The sequence below is a fragment of the Oryzias melastigma genome, linkage group LG13, assembly GCF_002922805.2.
Source record: "Oryzias melastigma strain HK-1 linkage group LG13, ASM292280v2, whole genome shotgun sequence".
NCBI lineage: Eukaryota > Metazoa > Chordata > Actinopteri > Beloniformes > Adrianichthyidae > Oryzias > Oryzias melastigma.
Window position 1 is genome coordinate 25,728,092 of NC_050524.1, and position 27,578 is coordinate 25,755,669.

Consider the following 27,578-nt stretch of genomic DNA (forward strand, 5'->3'; position numbering starts at 1 on the left):
TTAGTTTACTAACATGTGTTCAGACAGCGGCCTTCCAGACTCCCCTTTCTGACTGAACTTTCTTTGAGAGAGCAGATGAGATAGTCATCTTGTGCTTGGACCGTAGCAGAGTTGTTGCACAGTAAGACAACACTGTTGTTCTGAAGTAATACATAAGTGTTTTATTATCTTCTCCAATCAGTCTTCTGCTCAGTCTCTTAAGGTCAACCTTAAGAGACTAAAGGTCATTTTTGAACAAGTCCATGAGCCCTTTGATTGGTAATGCCTTCTTGATCGCTGAATTGCAAGTTTCTCTGGGAAGCTTCTAACTGACCTACGCCACTGGATACTAGTTCTCTACAGCTCCAGATGTATTAGTTTGCAAAATGAAATGCTCATCAAAATATGGATTCTTACTTAGTGTAAACTGAATTTCCTAAAAAGCAGTCAAGGTCTTACTTGTCCCCTTAATTGTTTTGAGGATCTTGAGACACGTCTGCTAAGGCTGAGAAGTTGGAAGGGCATGATTAGGAAGAACGGCCTACTTGATCTGAACAACCAGCAGGGTTTGGTATTGAACGCCTGTTTCAGTGGTGTAGCCAAAGTTCACAAGGGTCACACACACTGATGTAGATAAGCTTTCATCTGACCATCGGCTATGTGTCTTGAACACTAGAGTTCAGAGAGGGGGTGGAGTTAGTAGCCAACCGCCAACTGGTGGTGAGCTGGATTTGCTGGCAGATTCTGTGGGTCCAGATGAATCGAGAAAGTCTGTTGGGAACATCTAGTCAAACCTATTGTCAGAAGGGTCTTCAACTCCAATGTACTGTAGCGAGATTTCCACCTCCATCGTCTCAAAGCTGTAGCCTGAATATCTGTTGTGTTTATTGGGGTGGCAATCCACAAACACAGTGGTGGTCTCCAAAAAAAAAAAAGGATTCTGTCAAAATAAAGAAGCCCAGAGTGGGTAGTTGTTGATCCAAAAAATGTGGAGGAATTTTATCAGGCCATGAAAAAGGGACAATTGGCCGGTTTCCGGGAAGACACCTCAGTGCATCAGAAGGAGTGCAGTGTTAATGCTGTCTAAAGCACACGTGTCCAAGTCAAGGCCCGGGGGCCGGATCCGGCCCTCCGGGTAATTCTATCCAGCCCTCAAGATCATTTTATTTTATTGTTATTAACGGCCCGATGTTATCTTGTACTCATTTCTAACTTGTGTAATTTTGACAAAATATATTTTTATGGAGAGTAAAATATTGAAAGTTATTTAAGGTTTAAGTTGATTTTTTCTGGAATAATATTTCTGTCTTTTTATTATTCATAATTATGTTAAAAAGTAAGTTTTAAAAATTAGCATTCTGCTAGCTTTTTGGACTATTTCTACATTTACTAAGATTTTTTCAGCTGTTTTGGAGTTTAGCTAATATTTCAGCTATACTCTAGCCATTTGGCTAATATAGGCGTTTTTTCAGTTTTTGAAGTTATGTTGAAGTCAAGCTATTTTTTTCAGCAACATGCTAGCTGTTTTGGACAACCCAAGTTTTTTTTATTTTATTTTCTTTAGGCTAATTTGGCATTTAGCTGATATTTGAGCTGACTATCAGCCTCAGCCTTTTTAGCTATCAGCACTAGCATCTTCAGTGGCCAAATTCAGCTTACTGCATTCACACTAGCATTATCACAGGTAATGCTATATATCTAGTTCATAACTATGTTAAAAAGTACAGTTTTAAAAATGTAGTGTTCGATAAATGTTTATCCTGTTCGGCCCGTGACCTGAGGTGTGTGTTAGATTTTGGTCCCCTGTGCGATTGAGTTTGACACCCCAGTCTAAAGGGTGAGTGTTGAGCTGATTGACAAACCACTTGGGGTGGCTCTGGCATTTCTTTTGACTGCTGCTTGGACACCTCACTTGGAGGGTATTTTGGCACGTCCCACTGGGGGAGGCCTCTGGACAGACCCAGAACATGCAAGACTATGTCCCTCAGCTAGGGGAGGAGCCCCTTGAGGTTGGAGTGTCTGCTCAGTCTGCTGACCCGGCTACAGATAAACTGGGATTTGAAGTCTTGATTTTCAGTGCCGATCAGGAAATGTTTCACTTGGACAACTCAAAAGTGCTGCTCAGAGAAAAAGAGAAAATTTTCCATTTGTACCTCAGAAAAAACAAAACAAAACTCTACAAGCAATCCAAACACCCCAGGGTTTATTCACTCATTATAAAGGCATGCATCATTACAGAACTGTCATGACTCACACAGTTTAAACAAAACAGATAATTGACACATGCATAGTTAAATGACAGTAAACGCTAACAACCCTTTGATTTGACCGACTATATAAAATCACACCTAGACCTATGACTCCAGGATTTAAAACTGACCTTTACATAAGTTTGATTACCATTAGGATCTTTTGGTATCAGATAATCATCCAGCTTTTACACCCAAAACAGTACAACAGTTCATAGAATTGAATCAACAAAATCATACATTTTCCCAGCATTCTCCCTCTGAAGAGGTTATTACACATCAACTCAGCAGCTTCATGCCTCTGAGCTGAATACAATTTAACCCCAACAACGATGGCGGACTGCTGTAGCTTCAACTCACGATCCAACTGTATTAAACCCCTTCACAACATCAGAATAAAAACATTAAGCATACACAAGGTACTCTGTACTATACAAGAGTCCATTTGACCATGAGCTCTGGGGTTTGTGATCCCTCAGAGAACAGAGATAAGGCTGGCTCGGCCCAGTTCACTTTCTCTCTGACCCAAGACAGAGTCTCACTTTGCCATTATGGCCAATAAGTCATTCATTCTATAAAATAGAGTTTTTAAACATTTACAAACATTGAATGAAAATGGTTTTATCCTTTTCTATTCATAGCAATTTTTACTTTATTTACTTTTGATGGCAGCATAGGTTCCTTTCAAAATAAAATGCACTCTTTGCCACATAAGATCCTCCTGCTGCAGCAGATTTACTTAAATTTCATTAATTATTTCAATAAAATTAATTTCAAAATTTAATTACATTTGCTTAACAGAAAAAAAGCCAAATCTAACAAGGAATTTTTCTATCAATATGACTTTGATGCGACTTTTCTCCTTTTACTATTAAAATAAACAAGAAAACATTGGTGTAAAATCCATTAAAAAATAAAAACATCTATAAATGTCAGCAAGATTCCATTCTTTAAGAACATTGTCTCTGATCAGCAATAGATTCATTCAAATAAAAAGAAAAAATGCTGTGAAAATTGATTAAATCTTTTATCATAATTTTTATTTTCAGAAATTTGAGATGTTAAAACTCTAAACATATATGACAAAAGTTAATGAAGTTAAATAAATGAACCAAAACTACAAACCCATTATTTATTCAAATCGTTAGCATTGTTCTTCAAGAGCTTCTTGTGTCTCAGGATGCAGTCCTCTAGAGCAGGGGTATTCAAGTCCAGGCCTCGAGGGCCGGTGTCCTACATGTTTTCCAACCAACCTTCCATTGAAGCTCCTTATTGGCTAAACATACCTGATCCTGGAAATTAGCAGCCAATAAGGAGCTTCAATGGAAGGTTGGTTGGAAAACATGTAGGACACCGGCCCTCGAGGCCTGGACTTGAATACCCCTGCTCTAGACTAAATGCTTCAGATGCCTTCAGCTAAAGCAGACACAGATTTAATAATCTATGCTCTGGCAGGATGAGGCCTCCTTTCCAGATGGAGTAAGCAACACTCCGTTTGCCTCAAACATCAACACTGAGAAACAAGACACACCAAGAGAAGTGTTTTCTCTTAAAGAGATACTCTGCCTGCTCCACAGCAATAAGCTGAACACTTACACGTCTACAATCTGACGTGATCATGCTTTAGGGAGCTGCAGCTCTATGCAGCTATACTGTTCTATAATGGGGAAAAATATGCAAACAACTAAAATATTTTCTATTTTAACAAGTGAAAACACATGGTTTCATTGTTAAAAAAAATGCTTTCAAGAAGAAAAACTAGCAGAACTGACTCATGATAGCATGGGAAGTGAAGCAGACTAAGGAGACAGTTTGCACTGGTGGGACTTCACCAGTCTACATTAAAATTATTGTCCTTTGTCACTCAGAGGCCCAGCAGGTAACATCTGCGGCGGTTAAGGACGTAACGATTCTTCGTTAAGGGGTAAAAAAAACAATTCAAACTCGTCAACATGTTCATTGTTGTAGAAAATAAAAGAAAAAAATTGGTTTGTCTTTGCCTGTGTCTAAATGTAGGACTGCAGAGCTGATGACATTTCTTCATGCAGGCTCAGTATAAGTGTGAGCCTGCGAGTGTGCACGGGTAGTGGGCAGTCTGCGTGCTCTTTTTCTCGCAGCTCCTCCAGATTTTAAAGTTTTAAATAATTCAGATCCTCCAGGATGTTGCGATCACAACTATTAGTGCAAATTCAAGATTTGTCCTCACTCCACGGCTTTACATGTCCATCACAACTTTACCACAACTTTGACCAATCTACCGTGACAACAGTCATGGTGACGATGCAGCCTAACGACTGTTTTCCTTCCGACTTCCTCCTGGGAGCCGTGCTCTTTTTTATTAACTCTCTTTTTAGCTCTTGTTTTCTCTGCAAGCTGTGCCTGAGTGTGCAGGTGGGCGAGTGTGCGCAGTGGCTGAGGGGAGTTGCACTGAGCCGGTGTGGAGTGGTGTGTCACATGTGGAGCACAACATGAATGGAGTCTGAAAGGATTTGTGATCATTTCATCTTATGTATAAGTATTCATTTGTTCTGAACAGACAGTTTGATATAAGAGGCTAAAAGAAAACAGATTGGCCCTAAAAATACTTTTAATTCATTGTGTTGAGGGGGGGGGGGTGGTCAAAATAGTGACTGTAAAACTGAATCATGGCTTGACTGAATTGTTACATCCCTAGCAGCGATAAATCCTTGTTCTTATTCTTAAATCTTCATCCAGTTTGTTACTGGGTTGTAACGTTCCTACAGTAACCAGATCACCGTCTAAACTGCTCAGACCGCCGCAGACTCTGCCTGTGGACCAGTGAGAACACGCTGGCGCTAGGACAACCTGCTACTTCAAAATAGCAAACAGTGGAAGTTTCACAGAAACCAGAGAATGTGTACCCTGCACAGACCGCAGGATGCTTTACACAGCAGGCCTCCACTTGCGCTTGGAAGGACCACGGTCCCTCCAGGGCTGGGGTTGGGCCTGCCTGAACTCAGAACATTACTGTTGGGGTTATAAACTGCCCCTCGGGGCAGACAAGCTGGCTGCTCAGCCAGTGCTGAGCCGCCAGCGCCGGCTCACCTGGAAGACAAAAACAAAGCAGCGTTCAGAGATCCAGCAGAAAACTGCTCATCGTACAACGTTGATTATGTAAAGTGACAAAGCAAATGAGGACTAGAGTTCGCGTCTCCTCAACTCCAGGCCTGCACTTAGTCGAGCTTCAAACACTTCTGGAACATGTTGGAACGAAGCTCAGTTGTCCCACACATGGACCACAGAGTCTTAGCATGAATAGGAACATTTCAGAGGCGCTGAAAGAAATCAACAATCCTTCGTATTATTGGCATGACAAAAAAAAATGCTGTGTTTGGAGTAAACTCTGAACGATCAGGCTGGAAGGAAAGTCTGAGGAGGATCAAGAAGAAGGTGGATAAAGGTCGTGGGTGGTCATTGGACCGCACTATGACTGCTTGTCCAGCACTGCCCAAAAGTGCAGTTGTTTAAAACGTGCATTCAAGCTACCACTTTCAATGAAAAGTCGATGTAACTACGCATAAGTGTTTTAAACTCTTACATTTATGTGCTGCAATACACATGATTGGGTCCATTTGACACATGTTGAAAGACTGATTTGGTAGTGAGGTATGGATAGTGTTTCTTTCAGTACATGGAAGCTCAAACCGTTTGAAAACTTATCACGGGGGAGGAATTCATAATTGCAGTTTGTGTCTGGCTGGAACTCTATGACACCAAAGCTTTCATATACCAGAACATAGGTAGCTGTGAAAGACGGAGACAAGAACAAGATTCACCAGATTTGCACCACTAAGACATCTCACACCAAGCCTCCTCCACCCGTAAGTGACGCACATGCACTTGTATCGGGAAGCAACAGTCCAGTGTGAACACCAGGGCTGGGTATCCATTATAATTTCTAGAAAAGATTCGATTCACAAGAGCCTGGATCGATTCTATTCCAATTTTTTTCAATTCAAATCAATTTTGAGTTTAAATATTTATACACATTTGTTTAAAAATACATTAATAATCTACTATATGATTTGAATATATTTATGTTAATCTGATCCAGTTCACATACTGTAAATGTATCAGTGAAATAATGAGATTGTTAATATCATCCAGTGTTCCATGGATTCTCTAAAGGAGAAGTTCTAACTAAAATGTTCAGATTATTAAAATCAGGTGTCAAAGTCAAGCCTCAGGGGCCGGATCTGGCCCTCTGGGTAATTCTATCCGGCCCACCAGATCATTTTATTATTTTGCTATTAATGACCCGATGACATTCTGCTCGATTTCTTGACTATTTTGGCATTTAGTAAGATTTTTTAGGCTATTTTGAAGTTTAGCTAATATTTCAGCTACATGCTAGCTGTTTTGACCAACCTATGTCTTTTTTAAGGTTTTTAGAATAATTTGGCTTTCAGCTAATATTTCAGCCATCAGCTTCAGTGTTTTCAGCTATCAATTTCAGCATCTTCAGCTATCAGCACTACCATCTTCAGCAGCCAAATTCAGCTTACAGCATTCACACTAGGATTATCACAGGTAATGCTATATGTCTAGCTCAGGGGTCGGCAACCTTTAACGGTAAAAGAGCCATTTGGAGTAGTTTTTCACTGATGTAACCCTAGAGGGAGCCACATGGATTTACTTTAGCCTTTAGGAAATTTGGATAATTTATTACCATTTTATATATACATATACATATATATATATATAAATTATTCCTATTTTAGCACAATCAAAAGCAAAAAATATAAAAAGAAACTAGCATCTCTCAAAATGTGATTATTTTTTCATTTTTACCTTTTACAACAAGCTAGCCAAAAAGCTAGTTTGTTGCTAAACTCCAAGTTTGGCCACTAGGTGGCGACTGCGCTATAACATTACACCTTATTCCAGAAGAAGAAAGTATTAAAAAGATATTTCTTTAAAAGAGTTTGTAAAATTCATGTCTGTGAGTTTATAAAGATGTTCATTTAGTCAGCAATGAATGTTTACATTGACCTAGCGTTAGCATTAGCGGTCCTATGGGAAATTCCATTAGCATTAAGCTAGCGGACTTTAGCTTCATGTGCTAAATCCCTCTATATTTTTATGAATCGATTATTGATCTGTTAAACTTAAATCGATTCAAATCTATGAATCGATTTATAGACCAAGTCCTAGTGAACACCGTATTTGCTTTTAGCTGGTTCTTGAACATGCGTCACATGATCAGCTGCTTCAGCTTGCAAACACTGGATGGAAATCTTCCATGGAGTTCATTCCTGACATTTAGGGACTGCGAGTTGAAGCACTGTTCCTCCAAACCTACAGATTTGTCGGCTGGATCTGGTCCAAGTTTTCAAGCCGCTTACTTTCCTGATGAAGTCTTCCATGTGAGTCGGTGCTCAGAGACACACACAGCCAGTTCTTAGAGATGAAACGGGAGTGGAGATCAAGCAGTGAATGTGTGTGTGTTTTCACCTACGTGTCATAGCCGGGCTGATGGTGGTCATCTGCAGCAGGCACTCCAGCGTCTCCATCATCTGCTCCTGCCGCAGGGCCTGCAGCCTGGCCTGGCTCGGGGTCCTGCTGCCTTCCACTCCACGCATGCTTCTTTTCAGGGTCACCGAGACGCACTGGAGCACGGTCATTCCTGAGGAGGAGCACGGGGAGCAGTGAGGAGCGCTCATGCTGGTGACGGACTCAGAAAACACGCCCGGTGTAGAGAGCCAGTTAGAGACAGACTCACATTTAAAAGTCTAACAGAGCATGGACACTTCAGAAAAAAAAAGTTTAAAAATGATACCTAAAGGCTTTTACATTGTCCTTGATCACTAGCTTGATTTGTTTTGATGCAGATTTGTAAAAATATTTTTATTGCTAGCTATATTTCTTGTTCTTATCTCAGCTTTTTTTCTGTTTAAATTCTGAGATTACTTTAAATTCTGTAGCACTTGAGTTTTCATTTAAAATATTTACTGCATTATACATGTAATTTGTCCTTTTTCCACAACACCATTGTGCACTAATAATGGCTAGGAATCACTGGGTACCTCAAAATACGAAGCAATATGCAGTATCGTAACACTGGGATATTGGTAAAAGTCACATTATATAAAACGTGTCAAAGTCAAGGCCCGGGGGCCGGATCCGGCCCTCCAGATCATTTTATTTTATTGTTATTAATGGGCCGATGTTATCTTACACTCATTTCTAACTTGTATAATTTGACAAAATATATTTTTATGTAGAGTAAAATATTGGAAGTTATTTAAGGTTTAAGTTGATTTATTCTAGAATAATATTCCTGCATTTCTGTAATTCATGATTAAGTTAAAAAGTTATGGTTTCAAAGTTTTAAAAATTGATATTCTGCTGCTTTTTGGACCATTTTGGCATATACTAAGATTTTTAGGCTATTTTAGAGTTTAGATAATATTTTAGCAACATGTTAGCTGTTTTGGCTAACCTAAGGTTTTTTTTGTTTTGTTTTTAAATTTTTTAGGCCATGGGATCAAATATGATCTGAAACATTAAGCTGAGGTCTGGCCTGTTCTTCTGTCCTGGCAGAACGCCACATACTGGGTTTTCAGAAGTCTTTGTCTCAGAGTTCTTGCCGACAGCTATATGAAGGTTTGGAATTGTTTGCATTGAAAGAAAAGCGTGTTTAAGCTTGGATGGTAATTAACCTGTAGAGAGATGAGGGTGGTGGAGGCCTGGTATTAACCAGGAGCAGACAGGACAGGACAGGGTATTCCAGCAGCACTCACCAGCATGATCTGTGGCTTCCACGTCTAGCAGCACGCCATCCAGCATGGCGTGTTTCAGGACCTACAAGGAGAGAACTTTTTCAGTCCTGCATTCACGTTGACTTTCTGTAAACCATCATTTCATGAACACCTCTACAGTCAAACTTTAGTTTTAAAAAGCAGTTTTTTGGTCAACATTTCATTTATCAGATTGTCTAGTTTGACTAAAATTATAGAATTTAAATGACATTTTATCTGCAGTTTTTTGGTGTATATTTACGCTCAATAGTGTGAATGCATTCAATGCATTCACACTATTGAGATTCTTCATTTACGTTTTCTTCCGTACGTTTTTCGGCACGTAAAAACTCAAGCACACTTTATGCGATTTACACAATCTTGGTATCAAAACGTTCAGCACGTTAAGGACATTACTGCTTGTATTTTTGGTTTTCGCAAATTTTACAGTTTTCGCGATCTTACGCAATTTATGCGAATTTTCAGCCCTATGTTAAGTCAATGGGTAAATTTTAAACTTTTTACTGCACCTTAAAACTTTTACAATATTGGTATCAAAACTTTCAGCACGTTCAGGACATTAATGCACGAACTTTTGGTATTCGTACATTTTACGATTTTCACGCAATTTACGCGAATTAACGCAATTTAAGCTTTTAATGCTAGTTAATGCAACCTAAGCACTTTACACACTTTAAGCACTTAATACACGTTACACAATTTAAGCAATTACTGCAAATTTAAGCAATTTACGCGATTTACAACAACCGCATTAGCGCGATAATGCATTCACACATGCATTATCGGAGGTAATGCAATTTTTCTAGTTACTACAATTTTTCCACATTTTTAAAATAGGGCCATACCATGAAGAAAACTGTTCATTCCTCTCATTATAAAGAAGCCCAAAGCGGTATTTTGATCCGTTCATGCATAATCCTATAAAAAAACGCGCCGTCTGCAGCAGCTCCTCCTATGCCCACAGAAACGAACAGTCCTGGCATGCAGAGACCGCCCCCTTCAGGAGGAGTCTGCTCTGACAGCTCCGCCCCCAGGCTAACACAAACACTTTCTTCGCAAAGCTAGCAGCTCAAGCTAGCGATCATCAGCGAGCTTTGAATAAAACCATCTACAGATATACTGTAGTTTACTTAGAAAAACTTAAGAAAATCATGGTATGACCCCTTTAAGAAAAAAAAACATTATTAATACTGAAAAAATAATTTCTGAAGAGATAAAAATTAAGTTTCTTTAAAAATGTGAATAGCTGGGTGATTAAGTGTATAAATCAAAGAAGGCTGTGCTGCACATTACTGCTGTTTGACCCTAATCAATAAACAACAAAAATCTGTCTTTACTTGGAAAAGATTTAATGAATGTATTACATCCATCATCACTGGTATTGTTAAAGACCATTCTGATGAAAATTGTGTTTTTTACTTTATTGTGGCATTTTACTGATGGAGGACATGGATTATATTAATAAAATTAAAGCTGCATTTTCTCAGTATTTCTTTATTCAAATTATTGTGAAATTAGGAACAGATGAAAGATAAATGCTGTTGGGGAAAAAAAGCTCATCTGTTGCGCACAAAATACACTGACAAGATACAACCTGCTCTAACAAAAAACGAAGGGGAAGGGGGCGGGGGTGCTTTGTGCCAACTGTCCCACCTACAACTCAGAGCTGGGCTGGGAATCACTGGATACTTCACGATACATGGCTCATGAAATGGATTATGTCGCAATAATTGGTAGAAATCATCTCTAATAACTCACATTATATAGAAGAACACATATTTTTTAGGAAAATATTTCCCCATTTATTTTCTTGCTTGAACAAAATCATGATGAACACCTTGTGTCTAATAATAGACACTTTAGTGCAACATTGCTGAAACCAGTAATATTGTCTTTGACAAGCATGGACACCAATTGAATTGGAGTTACATGACAAAGGTGGACAGGATTTTATGTCAGCCACAGACACCAGTGAAGACAAAAAATAAAAATAAAGTTCAGCGCACCATCTTCTGGGTCCGGATGACCCCACTTTTATGTAAACATGCCCAGGATAGTGCAAGGGTTACAAAACTCCCCTCTTGACAGGTTTGACTCTGAAAGGCTTCACCTGCACTACCTGAGTCATGAAGCCAGAAAACGCAGAGCGCACTGCACCAACCTGCTGAGCAGCACGCAGAACGCCTGAGACGGATCGGTTACAGCAGAGGAACATGTGTTTACGCCACAAGTGCACACTGTGAACGTAAAAAACAACCAGACCCATAATTAACACAAACTGTTTTGTTCAACTGTTGCTTCAGACGTTAAGGAAGCGTCAAACCAGTCCTGCCGGCATGTCCCCAAAAAAAACAGTCCAACTTGTTCTAGAACACGAGTTGAAGCCACAGGGAAGTCTGAGCTCAGGCGTCTGCACCAGTGACACCTTCAGATCGTCAACGCACGTGAGAAGGCAACATGCTTTCTACAAAAAAGATCTTTCTGAGCTAGCTACTTCATGATGTGACGAGGACGTCATCTTGTAAGGTCCTGCCTCAGATACAAATTGCACAATTAGTAAATGGTGTATACTTGCGTGTGTATACTTGCGTGTGTATACTTGTGCTTTTCTACCTTTTTTGCTTTACAGCCACAGACAAATTCACACACTGATAGCTGCCGAACACCAGCACCAAACTAAAACCATGAGAAGCAATGTGGAGTTCAGTGTCTGGGCCAAAGAACCTTCAGACCAGAGATTGACCGCTCTACCGCTGCAGCACAGCTACCCCAGATACATCTGAAACATGACAATGTCTGATACAAACCAGAAGAGTTCAACTTTTAAAACATAGTTCCAGTGGCCAAACACGGTGGAGGGAGTCTCATGCTGATTGGTAACTTCAGGCAGGGACCGAAGGCCCCTCTCCTGCTCGTTTTCTAGCATACCCTGCTATAGCATGTTCAACAATTAGCCAGGAACACCTGATCCAGGTAATCAGCCATAAGCAGGGCAAGGATATCTGGAAAACATTTCAACCCAGAGGCATGGAATTCCCAAGCCCCGCTGTAGACACAGAGAACATGGGATCATAGAAGAAGACAGATGGATAGATCATTATGGGTAATTTGTGCATGCTTATACAGCACATTTCTACTTTGATTAAAGCCAAAGGCATTTTCCAGTCAAAGTTTACATTCACACAAATATGGCAGCTCTGCTGACTCACATACAGACAACTTCAACCACCGGGGCCAAAGTGGAGTTCAATGTCTTTTCTCAGGAGTCTTTGGGACATGGACGAGCATGGTGGTATCTAAAGCTCTAAGTCTCTTGTTGATTGATGTCTTCTCGTCAATCTCTTTTATTCTGTTCCCAAGCCAAAGCAAAGAAACCAAGACAGTAAAAACTGTTGAGTTACAAGAAAAGATCCGCTAGAACGGAGGTCTCAAATTGGCGGCCCGCGGGCCATATGCGGCCCCCAGCCAAAATACTGTGGCCCTTGCCTTAATATAAAAGTTCAATGTCTACTAAGCAATATCTTCTATGTGTCTATACTTCTTTGATGACAGCTTTGTATTTGCTTTGTGGTGTTTCAGCTTGCTTTATAGTTAAAAACTTTGCCTTTGCTATTGTTGTTGAATCTGGTCGCCAGAAAAGTCTTTAACGGGAGTTGCTAGCGTCGTTAGCACCTGACGTGTCTTCATGTTGTCAGAAAAGTCCTTAGCAGCAGTTGCTAGCGTCGTTAGCACCTGTCATTTCTTCATGTCATCAGAAAAGTCATTAATAACAGTTGCTAGCGTCATTAGCACTTGTCGTTTCCCTCATGTCGTTAGAAAAGTTCTTAGCAACAGTTGCTAGCGTCGTTAGCACCTGCCAATTCCTTATGTTGTCAGAAAGCCCTTAGACACAGTTGCTAGCATCGTTAGCTCCTGTCGTGTTCAGTAGACACAAACAACGGACGCAAAAACATATTTTTTGCAAAAATAGAACCCCATATGGCCCAGCCTCAGCCAGACTCTGCCATCAGTGGTCCTGAGGTAAATTGACCTTGCGAATACTGCACTAGACTGGGTTTAAAGATGTTCTGAGATAAACCTTTGATGATAATCAGACTTTTTTCAGTGTGGGTTTTTTCCAGCTCATTACCGCAGACTGACAGCAAACAGAATCATCGTTTGACCCTCAGCTTTGAGCACTGACCTCCAGGACTCGGATGTAGCCACTCTCAGCGCTCAGGTGGAGGCAGGACTTTCCCCACCTATTCGTCTCGTTGACGTTGGCTCCCAGGCGGATCAAATCTGCCACAATCAGGTGCTGGTTGTGCTTCGCTGCATAGAGAAGAGCAGTCTGCGTGCAAAAAAAGAAATGCCACCATCAAGCAAAACCAAAAGCAGATGGTCATTCTCATTTCAGAGTACATTACCATTCCATCGGAATCTTTGACATCCAGGCAGCCAAAAGCCGCCATCCTCTTAGCGATGGCGTAGCCTAGTGCCCGCTTTCCAAAACACACCGCTGTATGAAGAGCTCTGCGGGACAAGACCGGAGGTTAAAGGGGCCTCTAAAAGAAGAATGACAAGACCAGGCTCTGAACAAGCCCACATTGAGAACCCTTAAGCTCTACGTTGTTCTGAAGTATTGTAAGGCGCACCTTCACTGAACGGTCCATTTTCAAATTCATGTCACGTATCAGACCCAAATAACGATAAGACAGATTAAGCGAGACATGAGAGAGATAAGTCCTTCAGTCTGTATTAACTGTGTTCACAGTAACTCAGAAACTTGTTTTATATTACAAGCATGTTATACATTAGAAGCATTAGCCGCGCTGTCGTATTCACAGTACCTGAAACACCGCGTCTGCAACACATTTACCATTGTCTCATTGTCTAGTGTAATTTTTTCTCCCTGAGACTGGAAGATTGTGAGCTCAAATCCACATCTGAGTCATACCAAAGACTCTAGAAATTGGACCAAATAGCTCCCTGCTTGACACTCAGCATCAATGGCTTGAATAAAATCACCAAATGGTTCCCCAGAGCGGCTGCTGACTACAGCTCACCACTTCCTCGGGGAATAGGTCAAATACAGAGAAAAACATTTTAGTGTACCCATGTCTCGTTGTCTAGCGCGCTTTTTCCTCATTGTCTATTTCGCCTTTGTCTCGTTCTCTAGCGTACTTTTATCTCATTATCTAGCATACCTTTATCTCATTATCTAGCATACCTTTGTCTTGTTATCTAGCATGCTTTTGTCTCGTTGTCTAGAGTAAGTTTGTCTCATTATCTAGCATACTTTTGTCTCATTGTCCAGCGTGCTTTTATCTTGTTATCTAGCATGCTTTTGTCTCGTTGTCTAGAGTAAGTTTGTCTCATTATCTAGCGTGCTTTTGTATTGTTGTCCAGCGTACATTCATCTCATTATCTAGCGTACTTTTGTCTCGTTGTCTAGCGTGCTTTTGTCTCGTTATCTAGCATACTTTTATCTCATTATCTAGCGTACTTTTGTCTTGTTGTGTAGTGTAAATTTGTCCCGTTGTCCAGCGTACTTTTATCTCATTATCTAGCGTACTTTTATCTCATTATCTAGCGTGCTTTTGTCTTGTTGTCCAGCGTACATTTATCTCATTATCTAGCGTACTTTTGTCTCGTTGTCTAGCGTGCTTTTTTCTCGTTGTCCACCGTGCTTTTGTCTTGTTGTGTAGTGTAAGTTTGTCTCGTTGTCCAGCGTACTTTTGTCTCGTTGTCTAGCGTACTTTTGTCTCGTTGTCTAGCGTGCTTTTGTCTCGTTGTCCAGCGTGCTTTTGTCTCATTATCTAGCGTGCTTTTGTCTCATCTACCGTACTTTTATCTCATTATCTAGCGTGTTTTTCTCTCATTGCCTAGCGTGCTTTTGTCTCATTATCTAGCGTGCTTTTGTCTCATCTAGCGTACTTTTATCTCATTATCTATCGTACTTTTGTCTCGTTGTCTAGTGCAAGTTTGTCTCGTTGTCTAAAGTGCTTTTGTCTCGTTTTCTAGCGTACTTTTATCTCATTATCTATCGTACTTTTGTCTCGTTGTGTAGTGTAAGTTTTTCTCGTTGTCTAACGTTCTTTTGTTTCTTTGTCCAGTGTACTTTTATCTCATTATCTAGCGTACTTTTGTCTCGTTTTGTTGTGTAAGTTTGTCCCGTTGTCTAGCGTACTTGCATCCTGTGGTACAATGTAGTGCCGTGTTGTGTTATGTCCGGTTGTACTGTATGCTTACATCCTGCCGTGGCGGTCAGGGACCAGCAGTCCTTCATCAGAGACACCCTTCAGTTGGTCCTCTGCCCTCTGCAGCTGTCTCCAGAAGAAGGCTGAGCTGTTGAGGTTGTGGTGGTCGTACCAATCAATTTCTTTTTCATTGTCCACATTTTTGACAAGTAAGTGTTGAAGGTCAGAGAGCATGCAGTCGGTGGGAGTTGTGGCTTGGTGGTATTCCGCTGTGCTCGGACAGTAAGCAGTGTAAGACTCTGGACTGGAAGCCACTTCGTCATACTCATCACTGCTTCCTGAGGAGAAAACACGTGAAGGTGAGTCGACTGTGAGGACTCAAGCTGCTGTAGCCCCCAAAGTTTGAGTACGTTACCTGTAGTACACAGCTCTGAGTGCACGGGGCTTGCCGGCAGGTTTCTGGTGGCGTTCTGGTAAGTGTTCCCAGTCCTCAGATCATCCTCCAGGACCTCCAGGATGATTGCCAGCTCCTCCAGGCTCTTCATGGAATGTTGGACCTGAAGATGAAGAGGAATTAGAGCGAGTTCCAGACTTTTCCCATGAGCAGCTCAGCGATGACGATGCTCACCCTGATGGTCCGGTTCCTGGGGCGAGCTCGCACTCGTTTGGAGACTCCTGCGGGGCGAAACGTCACCATTAATCACTCATCGTGTTGGTGCTTTTAATTTTTATTTACAACTTTTGACTGACCTTTGCCCTTACCGGAGACCTGCAGAGTTGAAGGAAAGGGTAAAAGGATGTTATTCTTTGAGGAGTTTCTCAGCACAGACGTCACAAAAACTTCCACTTATTGGACTCTAGAAACTGATCCTGAATACCAGCCTGAGAACATTCATGAACCCTCAAAAACAATCTGCAGGTTAGAGTAAATGAGAAGGTGAGAGACATAATGTCTCCTTTCAGAAGCATCCTGACTGTGTAGAAAACAACAGACGGAAGGTTCCAAGCTCCAACACGCCGTCACTAATATTTTCTTAGGAGAGCTGCCACAATAAGTCAACTCATCGAAGAAATAGTTGACAAATAAATTATTAGTCGATTAATTATTACTTTAAATTTATATGGAGTCAGAGTGTAGTAAAGTTGGACAAAGTTGTGCAAAAAATTTACTTTTTTATATTCGAGTCAGTGAGACCAAAACTTTGTCTTTAATGAAAAATAGTCTCTTTGTTTCAGATGCCGAGCCTCAAATATATTCATGGCCTATTTTTTCACCTTTAAAGTAATTTTCTAAAAAATCTGGAGTTTAGCTCATATTTTTTCAACATGCTAATGTTTTGGGGTCTTTTTGGTTAATTTGTCATTTACAGGGTTTTTTTTTAGGCAAATCAGAGTTTAGCTTCAATTTTAGTAACATGCTAAGATTTTTGACTAATTTAGTTTACTGAGGAATTTTAGGCTATTTTGGACTTTAGCTAGTATTTAAGCAATAAGCTATCGTTTTTGGCTAATTTTGTATCTATTAAGGTTTTTTGAGCTAATCTGGAGTTTAGTGTGTTGCTTAAATATGAGCTAAACATTTTTCAAAATAAGCATGTATTAGGGATTCTTAAGAAATTTTAATACAAGTTTTTAAGAAATTTAGGTCAACTTCAGCGCTCCTTAATATTTTTTAATAAAACTTCCAGTCTTTTAGCAAATTTAACATTTTGCAAATATCTTTTGCTTTTTCAGGAAAATCCCTTCAGCAGTTAAAATAAATTGCATCACCATTTTTAGCAAAAAGCATCAGCATCCTCAGGAATACTTTCAGCTAAAAGCATTCACACCAACATTATCGTAGGTAATGCAACTTTTTATAGATTTTTTTGGAACATACGGCACAATTACACTGTTAAAACAGACCGCTTTGTGATCCGAGGGGTTGGAACTTAACATCGAGTTTGGGGCTACACGGCGGTCTGTCGAAATCTTTTAGTATTTAACCCTTTAACACCTGATGCAGACCCCCGCTTTAGCTTGTTGTGAAAATGGAAAAATAGAAAATGTCCAGCTTTGTGATGTCTTTTAAATGGCAAAAAGTCAAGAAAAATTGTAAAATCGATAAATTAAATCTTGTACTTTTACATTTTACTGTAACATAAATGAGCATGTTTATAATTTTACTGCATATTTTTCCATCAAATTTCATCCAAATTTCAACTTTTTTGCACCTAACACAAAACAGTGAGATTATAGTAAAAAGAAAATACTTTTTTACGTATTTGAATGGCAGAAAAGTATTATTAAACTCTGATATATGTTCTCCAGCCTGTGATCATAACTTTCTTTGAAAATAACATGGGTGGGACAGAAAAGATGACTGCTCTGATCTATCTGTTCTGGGCGGGAAGGGACTCGGGTCAAGGACTCGGACCTCGGCTCGTCCCGCCCCGTCTCCCTGGGAACGTCGGATGCTCTGGAGCAGGTCCTTGACGGGCATCCTGACCCGGACGCCCACGTAGACCTTCTCCCCCTCTGACATGGGGCTGGATGCAGCTGCAAAGCAAACAGTAGTACTGAGATCAGACCGGAAACAGCGCCACCTGCAGGATTCTGCTGGTGGCGCTTATTCTGCAGCTGTCATTGACTGCACAGCTAAGAGTCAAAAGTGGTGAATGTGACAGCAGCCTCATGATTCCACATTTCCTCTGCTCATTTCTACTCATGTAAAGAAAAATCTTTTTCCCCTCCGGTGTGCGCATGCGCAGACCCCGACGCATCGGATCAGGCTTCATCCGTACCTTGATTCCCGTGGGAGGCCGTCACACCGGGCTCGGGAGCGTCCCGCTCCGCCGCTGCGGGGCCTTTCTTCCTGGAGCGGGCCCCCATCACGCTGAGGACCGAAGGGCGGGAGCAGCTGCGGGATCTCCACAGGTGGAGGCGAGGCCGGGAGGAGCTCCTACCCCAAATGGAGTCAGTCGCTTTCTAAGGCTGCTTTCAGTGTCTTCTCAGGTTCAAGTGGTCGGCCACGCCTACTGGAATTCACCTGGTAGCTACGGCAATTCCAGAGGGTCAAAAACCGCAAATTGAAACGCTAATTGAGAGCGTTTTCTATGGAAGCTTTTGACTCATAATTCAAAATAAAAGTCAATACTGGAAATGCTTTTTCATTTTCACAATGTAGCTGCATTACTTGCCTCTTAAATAAAATACAAAACTTATCCTCCGAACGGTTTTATTATTTCTTCTCCAACACCGCTCATTCTGTAACTTAATTAAAAAGAAAATGGTACTTAAAATTCAATTTAAAAAAAGTTATTTTGTAAATTTGTACCAAAATTCAATTAGAAATATCAAATTTAAAAAATGAAAACGCATAAACAGAAACGCTTTTTCATGTTCACAATGTAACTGCATTACTCGTCTCGTAAGTAAAATGGAAAATTCATCCTTCAAACTGCGTTTCCCTTTTCAATGTCAACATCACTCATTCTGTGACACAATTAAAATGATAAAGAAAAGGACATTTGACATTTCTTTTTCAAAAGGTTTTTTTGTAAATTTGTTTTTCCTCCTCTTCCTTCTTTGTTTTCATTTTTATATATAAGTCAAAGAGAACGACATGTTTGCTATACAAACACTTCCATTTTTTTTTAAGGGAAAGCAAAACAGAAAGAAACATTGACTGTAAATGAAAATCGGACAGAGTGACCACTCCTCCTGGGATTCCAAAGAGGAAGTACCTGCTGGTTCCAAGAAGCTCAAATCCCTTAGACTTCTATAGAGAAACGAGCAGCTATTACTCAGTCGTTCTATTTCACAGAATAATCCTTTTTTGCCATGAGACATTAAAAAATTTCTTAACATATTTTCTTTATTTTAAGTTATTTGACTTATAAACTGACCAGTCAGATGTCTCAAAAGCAGGTGGTGCCCGCTGGCCCCCACCTTGAACGTTCGAACATTTTCGTGCAAGAGGTGTGGACTTTCGACAAGCTCACTGGAGCAACAAGCAACAGGAATAGAAACCGAGTTACCCAGACATTGATTCACTTCCTGATTCATTTTATACCTCTAAGCCAGGGCCCTTCAACTAAAATTTAAAGGGGCCATACCATGATCTTTTAAGCCTTTTAGAGTAAACTATACCCTTATTTATCAGGGGTGTCAAACTCAATCGCAAAATCCAGAACACACATTAGGTCACGGTTCGAAGAGGTTAAACATTTATTAAACATTCTAAAACTACATTTTTAAATGTTTTAAACTGTAATGTATTAAAATAATTATGAACTAGATATATAGCATAACTGCAATAATGCTAGTGTGAATGATGCTGAATTTGGCCTCTAAAGATGCTGAAATTGACATCTGAAAACACTGAAGCCGATAGCATGGATTCGGCCCCCGGGCCTTGACTCTGTCACATGTGATCTATATGACCATATATTACCTTTGGTACAGTAAAAAACAAATTATTTATGAAGTATTACTTATTTTTCATGAGTTTTATTCCTACCCGTAACTAAAACAACTAAATTCTTGAAGCTCCGCCTGCCGCTGCATGTGGGTGCCGCCTATTTCATGACGTCATCAGCCACTGATGGTGTAACTGATGCAGATTCATGTGAGTGATGCTTCGGTCTCCTAAAGAAGGTCTGACATTTTAAACATTTTAGGGCACATTTATTCAACCGTTGTTGAGCCCGGTTGGTTTGTCAGCTGTGATCTCTCTGTTCTGCACTTTGACTGAAATTGGGGGTGGGGGCATGTAGAGGTGGTCTGATCACACTTCAGCAGACTCAGTTTCAAGGGTGGTACTGGCCTCTCTTTGGGTTCTTCTTCCTGTGATCCTCTCTCCATCTGTCTGTCCAGCTTTCACATTCTCCTTCAGATGCTTCAGTCCAGAAAACAGTGAACCTGCATGGAGCTGCAGACATGCTTTAATTATTTAGCTCACACTGAATGAGCAGCACACGCACCTGCAGGTTTGAGGCTTTCAGCTGCTGAATGGGAGGAATCTGTGAACCCTGACTGATGACAACTTCACAAACTCATCTGTAAGCTCAGTAAAGACCCACTCTAGTCATCTTTTCATCGATCCTAGTGGTCTTTTAACACAGAAACGGCAGTAGTTATGTTCTTTAATTTTTTAATTGTTAACGTGATAATTCCAGTAGATTCACCGCTTTTCTCCTTCACAAGTTATGTTTTCAAAATCTCCTCTAAGGGGGCGTGGCTTTTGGAGCTGAGCTGAGTAGCCCCACCCCCCTGATCTCCCCATCTGATTATGATAGCTCTGTGTCTCACTAGCATTAATCTTCCCTCTGCTACATAAAAACATCCATCAATCTGGGTAATGTCCAGCCGTATGGTTCTGATCCGGATGTCAGCTGGACGAGGAAGTGAAGATCTTCATGGACAGAACTTCCTCCAAAATCCTGATTCTTTCTCCTTCCAGTTCACCAAAGACTCTTTTAGCTAATTCTCCAATGTTTATTGACTGTGATCAATACATTCAATCATTGGTTTCTCAGAGTTCTTGATAAAATAATCAAAGCTAACATCAAAATGCTCTTTCATTGATTTACAATCCTTTCCAACTGCGGTCAAATGAGCCGCCGTTCACATTTCCGTGGTCACATCAAGAAGCTCCGTGGAGTCTGGTGGAGATTTTCCAGCGTTCTCAGTCCTGCTACCGTAAGTATTGGATGAAACTCACACCAAAAATCCAGTGATGCTGATTTGACCACAGAAATGTGAACGGCGGCTCATTTGACTGCAGTCAATGTGAAGATACCATCTTCTCTTCTCCAGAACCTGAACTAGACACTAGGAACAGATGAGGGTTTAGTGCATGTGCAGCAGAGCTGTTGATGGAAAGAAGATCATTCATTCAAACAGAGACTGTCCAAGACAGTTTGATTGATTTAAAAGGAGAAATACTCGGAAATGTAAAAACTAAATGATTTCTTATTACATTTGTTCTCTTTCAGAAGAAAAATGTCACACAGACATGTTAGAAACTCTGTAAACAGGACTTTCATCAGAGGGGACTTTAAACTGAATATTTTCCAACCCTTTCCTAGTATTTCATTCTTTTTAACCAGAGAACACCACTTTAAGGTCTTCTCCTTATATTGTATGACAGTAGTTTAGCTGTAACATTCAGTTTAGGTTCTGTTTTCTTCTCTGGGGAGGCAGGATAAACTAAACTGAGCTCAGTAAACAGACTCAGCGATACATGACTGAACTGTATTTGCTGTGAGGAGAGCAATTCTCAGGACGACTGCTGCTCCTTTTTAAGGACTTTGACACCTCAGAAAAGGTGCCCCCCCCATGTCTCCTGCAGTTCTGAGAAACTTTGATTCCAACCAAACAGGCTGTTCTGAATGTAAACACCGAGGATCTGGAGCTCTGCACTGTTTACTTATTTAAAAAGGGGAAACAAGAAAGAAAAAAGTGCATGAAATATTAAACCAACATGTCATAATTCATTTTGGAGCTTTTGAAAATCTTAGATTTTGTTCTTCACGTGGACTCATGGACACGACGCAGCGGGATAATCTCCTTCCTACTGCTCGCATCCAGGAGCCGCTTCAGCACCGGAGTGAAGATGAAGCAGAACATCTGCTCGCACACTCGAACAGAGGAGCAAATCCCCAGCTTTGTTCAGCCTTGAATGGTGGAGGAGAGCCTGGAGGCAGCGGCGCCCCGGGCCTTCCCCTCCTCTGCCAGAGCGGCTGGTGCTGCAGCTGAAGGTTGGAGGACGGAGGTCTGCAGAGCGTGGTGATGCAAGCCGAGGCTGGAGAAAGAAAGAGTCCATCTGGAAGTGACGGACAGCAGATCTGCTGCCTGGGTTGCATCACCTCCTCTGTGGAGCGGCTCTCTGGCGCCACCTGCTGCTCGCCGTGCTGCAGTTCGGAGGCTTAGCCAGCAGATGGAGGCGGTGGATCAGAGCAGGCCTCCTCTGTCAGCACAGACTCATTCTGTTGGAGCTCAGATGGGAGACTGAGTCAGAGTGGTTTTGAACCAAACAATCAGCTGGAATCAAAAAAATACATAAACAACTCTGACTGGATTTTCAAATTTCGGCAGTGGGTGGAGACAGCCACCAACTTCCCTGTTTGGTTACCCTTTTAAAAAGCTAATTTTGCCAAAACAGCAAGTATAATGCTCAAATATTAGCTAAACTTTAAATTTGCCAAAAAATAAAACCTTAGAAAATGTCTAATTTTAATTTAAAAAAAAAGCTAGCATAATGCTAAAGTATTTGCCAAGTTCTAAATTTGCCTAAAGAACTTGAAAATAAATATGTTTAACAAAAAAGTTAGCTTAATGCCAAAGTATTGTCTAAGATCTAGATTTGCCTAAAGAACTTGAAAAAATGTCTAATTTCAACAAAAAAGCTACAATAGTGCTAAAATATTAGCCAAACTCCAAACTGACCTAAAAAAAAAGTGGAAAAAAAATATCGAAATTAGCCAAAAACAGCTGGCATGTTGCAAGATTAAAAGCCAAATTCTTAGTTACCCTAAAAGCCCAGTAGTGAAGAACATTTTAAAGTGTGAATGAAAGTATGCAGAAGTTCACAAGTTTGAAAGTGCACACAGATTTGGAAGGATTTGAGCAATTTGTCATTCCTTTCCAATGGGGCAGTTTTTATGTGCTGATAAACATACAGAAAAGACCAGGAGAATCACTATAGTATGAGTGCTGCAAATTATTCACATAACTGCAAAAAAAAAGTAATTGCTACCATTACACTATTGCTACATTAGCTGCATTTAGATGGTCCAATGTGATACAGTGTCTTTTATTTTGAATGGACGTCATGAAAGCTTGTCAAAATTTAGAAAGTATTTCATATTTTAAAAAAAGGGCGATTTTTTTATGTTTATGTTTTATTAAGACAACACTTCATTTACATTCCTCACAATGGTAACAAAAATCTAAACACAAATGAGTGTCTTCATTTTCTAAAGGGTGACATCAGGCTTTGTGGCTTCTACTGGGTTGTGGTCGGAGAGAAATCAACCCAAAGAGGTTAGACTCCTGGAATCAACCAACAATTGTGTCCAAAAAGCCACATTATAATCAGCTCAGCAGAAACTGGGTTCATCACTTCAAGGAACCAAAAAAAATAAGGGAGTAAGAATAAGACTCAAATTCTGCTCTTGGAAATACATAAAATATATGACTTTAGGCAGAAATGACTCAAAAACAAAACGTGTTCCGGGTAAAAAAAGGTTGAAGACGTTCTCAGGTTGTAAGACAACAAAAAAGTCAGAAAATATATGACATAATAATGTATTTTTTAAAGGCAGAAGAAACAGTCGTTGTCACTCTGCTCCTTTAGGCACATATACCTGCACAGTTATCTCCAGGATCAGAATAATCTCATCCACTGTGGCTAACAACGGTGGCCTTGGATTCTGCCGCCTGCAGCTCCGGGCTGATGTTTAACTAAGATCAATTATAAACAAACAGCTGGTAAATCCCCACACTTTAAAACTGAAAAGGGAAGTTCCATGGTTTCCTGAAGGCCCTTCTCCCCAGAGAGTAGACCTGGTGTTTCTGCTCTTCTAAGACCTGTGAAGCATGAAGTCTGCCTGGAAGATGTCTCTGCATCAGGAGTGTCAAACTCAATCACACAAGGGGCCAAAACCCAAAACACTCCTGAGGTCACGGGTAGTGCTGATAGTGCTGATAGCTGAAACCACTGAAAATGACAGCCAGCAAAAATATTAGCTAAATGCCAAATTAGCCCAAATAACCACAAAAAACTTAGGTTAGCCAAAACAGCTAGCATTTAGCTACAAAAAATAGCTAAACATCAAAATATTTAAAAAAACTGAAAAAAGACGAAATTATCCAAAACAGCTAGCATGTATCTGAAATATTTGGTAAACTCCAAAATCTTAGTAACTGCAAAAATAGTCCAAACAGCTAGCAGAATGACCATTTTTAAACCTTTAAAGGGGCCATACCTTAAGCCTCAGAGTGAACTATATCCAAATATATAACCATGTATGACATTTGGAGCACTACGAAACACATAATTTATGAAATATTAGTTATATTTCGTCAATCTTTTCCTACCCAGAAGTAATACGTCTCTATTCCTGAAGCTCCGCCTGCCTCTGCGTCTGGCTGCTCTGCCGCTGCAGTCCGCTTCACGGCGTCAATCCAGAGAAATCTGTGTGTCTGTATTTCTCCCATGAAAATAATCCAAACTTCTTCAAGGATAGATACACATACGATATATCTGCCTTTAGTAGGTCTGGCCATCGCGTCCCTGCTTCCACACAACGACGTGCCCGGCTTTGTGACGGTGTGTGCGGACAGAGACGCAGCTGGCTGCATTAAGAGGAGAGGAGGGGGGTGGCGCTCTATGTCAGTGAACGAGGGCGCAACCCCGGACATGTTTGTGTGAAGGAGCGTCTCTGCAACCAGCATGGTAGCTGTTAGCCATCGGGTTCAGGCCTTATTATTTGCCAGGAGAGTTTGTATCTGTCGTGGTGGTCAGCACATACGCCCCTCCATCGGCTGATGCTGAGGCCGCTGCTGACATCATCAGCACCACTGTGTCCCGGCTGCAGACCCAACAGCCAAATGCCCTCACCCCGGGCTCACACCCTAGCGTTACAGCTCCGATGCGAGCGCCACAGTAGCTTTAAAAGTGCGAGAGGACATTCCACTGCAGGCGTTCACTTCCTGCGTCTGCGATTGGACCTTTGCATGTCTGCGAATCCGTTTCGTTGGGTTCATATTTTTGCTGGACGTCGGAGCTGAGTTGCAGCACTTCTTGTTGGGCTATTGACAACCTAAATCGTGAGAAATGGTTGGTTATTGCATGAACCTACGTGAGTTCGGAGTTCTGCGAGGTCGGCAGCAGAGCCGGTGGCTGCAGCCATGCCGCAGCTAGACGCCTCCAACGTGGCACCTGAGGGGTAACGCTGGCCAGGGGAACCCAGGGTTACACAAACTGTGACATAAGAAGTCCAGTATCCATTTCTGCAGGGGGGTGTTCAGTCCAAGTGAGTTCAGTCTGTGGAGGAGATTTGCATAATCTTTTGAGAACAAAAATTTCAAGACAAACAATAAAATATAAGCACATTAAATGTACCCTCCTCTTATAAAATCCCAAAGGCAGAGTTATACTTTTTGTGCTACTCCTGATCAGAAGATTGTGGGTTCGATTTCAAGACACTTTCAGGATATTTTATTAATCCCATGAGGGGAAATTCATGATTTCCGTTTTAGCCGCGCATGTGTTGAAGTGTCATTGGGCAAAACACTGAACCCCACATTGCCACTAGTGGTTGGCACCAGTGTTCGGCAGCGGAGCCACCACCACTGTGTGAATGGGTGAATGAGTGAATGGGTGAATGAGTGAATGGGTGAATGAGTGAATGGCTGTGTTCCTTCAAGGAAGGTTGAAAAGCACTGTATAAGTATACGGCAAAACTAAACAACAATATACGAATAAACTATATAAATCAATGTAGCACACAAAAATCTACTAGCAAAACATAACGAGTTTCTCAAAGCCTTGAACATATTAGTGTCAGAAAGTAAACTGTTTTAGTTTTTCCGCTCATTGTGTTTTATTGATATGGTTTTGTTTCATACTCTTTTGTGCGTGCTTTGGGGTGATGTTTTGACTTTTCATGTGTTTGAAATGAGATGGGACCAAACAGACTAATGCACACTCAGCTGTTCTCTTGTTAGGATGGTTATTTATTTTAAATACCGCTGAAAGGCGCTTCTCTCGTGATCAGATTGTAACGTGGCAGCGCATGTGAAGAGACAAGCTGCTGTTGAGGCGCGAGGGGGGGTGCGAGAGGGGGCACACGCGCAGTTCTCCAGCGGCGTCACCCAAATGCTCCTTTTATCTCGACAAAAAGGAATAAAAGTAAGTAAATCCCAAAGGACCGCTGACAGAATCAAATGTTGGAATGGTTCTCCCTCGAAGACTTGAACAATGACTTGTACAATTCTCTCGAGCCGCCGTTATTAAAGTGGAAGCTGTTTACATCCGCGGTCTCGTGGTCGAGGCGTGGAAAGAGGAGGACGTTTGCAATAAACTCACTCCTGATTGGCGACAGTACTTCCTGTAGATTCCATGACTCAGCTATGACTCAGACCAATCGCTGAAGATTGTTTGCAAATGGCGGTATCCGTTTCAGGAATTGACGGTGAAAGCGGCGGCCTACTTTCACGAGGAGAGGAAGTAATGCATTTTTTTATTTTTACTCCAGCTCTTGTGCATGTGGGGGGCAGGGGGGGTTGTCACCCAAAACAATGCAATGACTCCACCACGATGAGACACGAAACTCATTCAAATGTGGTGGGATGAATTCATGCTCAATAAAACGACTCTTCACGTGATCCACATTGATTCTACCGACGTGTTTTTTAGCGTGTAAACCTGTAGCGTCTCCAGTAACCGTCATCCGCGATTCCTTTTCTGTTTTTTTTTAACTCTGTTTTTTTGTGGTGGCATTCGGTGCTTTTGCTGATGTGGAACATCAGCGCAACGACTCTGGCAGATTTATTTCACAACTTTTTGCTCCCAACTCTAGAAATGCTGAGTGCGGCGACGGGTCGTTCTCGCGCTTTTAATGCCCCGGTCTGAGGCCCAGGCGGGAGCCATCCGACGGATCCAGAGTGGACCGCCGTTGGACCATTGGGCCCGTGGAGCTGTGCACCTTCCTCGGAGTCGGACCAGCCAAACACATGGGGGCCGGTCTGTTTGTGGCCGGGTGGATCCCAGGTGGGGAAGCTGTGGATTGGCTTGAGTCCGGTCGGCGGCGGAGCGGTCGGCAGCAACGGAAAAAGAACGGTGCAGAAAGATGGCGTCAAGCTGGACTTTAACCAGGCCAACAACAAACAGGCCACTGAAATCCTGTGTTGGTAGTTTACCGGTCCTCAAGTACCCCCATCACTCGCCTTCACTGAAATCCACTGAGGAAAAAGCGGGTGGAGCCTCCACCAGGAGCTTCTTTAGGACTTTGCTGATTTCCCATGGTCGCATGTACATTAATGTGCTGTTTGCTGTACATTCGTTGTGCATTGTTGTGTGCATTGCATTCGTATGTTTCCTGTGCATGGCGCCGTGGACGGCTGCCTCGTGTGTTGGTGCACGTTGGGCTCCATCATCACCAGGACAAATTCCTCGTATGTGAAGTTGTACTTGGCAATCCTGCCTTTGCCCATGACTAGCTGGGTTAGGCTCCAGCAGCCCCGTGACTCTGAAAGGCAAAAATGAATGAATGGAACTCCAATTCAAATCTTCTTCTTCTTCTTCTTCTCCATCTTTTCCTTTGGGCTTTTCTCTTCAGGGGTCGCCACAGCGAATCAGTTTCCTCCATCTAAGCCTGTCTTCAGCATCCTCCACTCTA

General features: G+C 41.4%; 1 protein-coding gene across 1 annotated transcript; it reads right to left on the reverse strand.

Moving 5' to 3' along the window:
- Window positions 1-3,603: 3,603 nt before the first annotated feature.
- Window positions 3,604-18,190, reverse strand: zgc:113279 (uncharacterized protein LOC553749 homolog). Its single transcript, XM_024258045.2, has 11 exons — window positions 17,973-18,190; window positions 17,606-17,727; window positions 15,940-15,958; window positions 15,818-15,864; window positions 15,605-15,746; window positions 15,242-15,527; window positions 13,417-13,522; window positions 13,194-13,340; window positions 8,993-9,053; window positions 7,708-7,875; window positions 3,604-5,294 (listed from the first exon to the last, which is right to left on the reverse strand). The coding sequence occupies exons 1-11, from the start codon at window positions 18,058-18,060 to the stop codon at window positions 5,206-5,208; spliced, it is 1,275 nt and encodes a 424-aa protein (XP_024113813.1). The 5' UTR covers window positions 18,061-18,190; the 3' UTR covers window positions 3,604-5,205.
- Window positions 18,191-27,578: the final 9,388 nt, after the last annotated feature.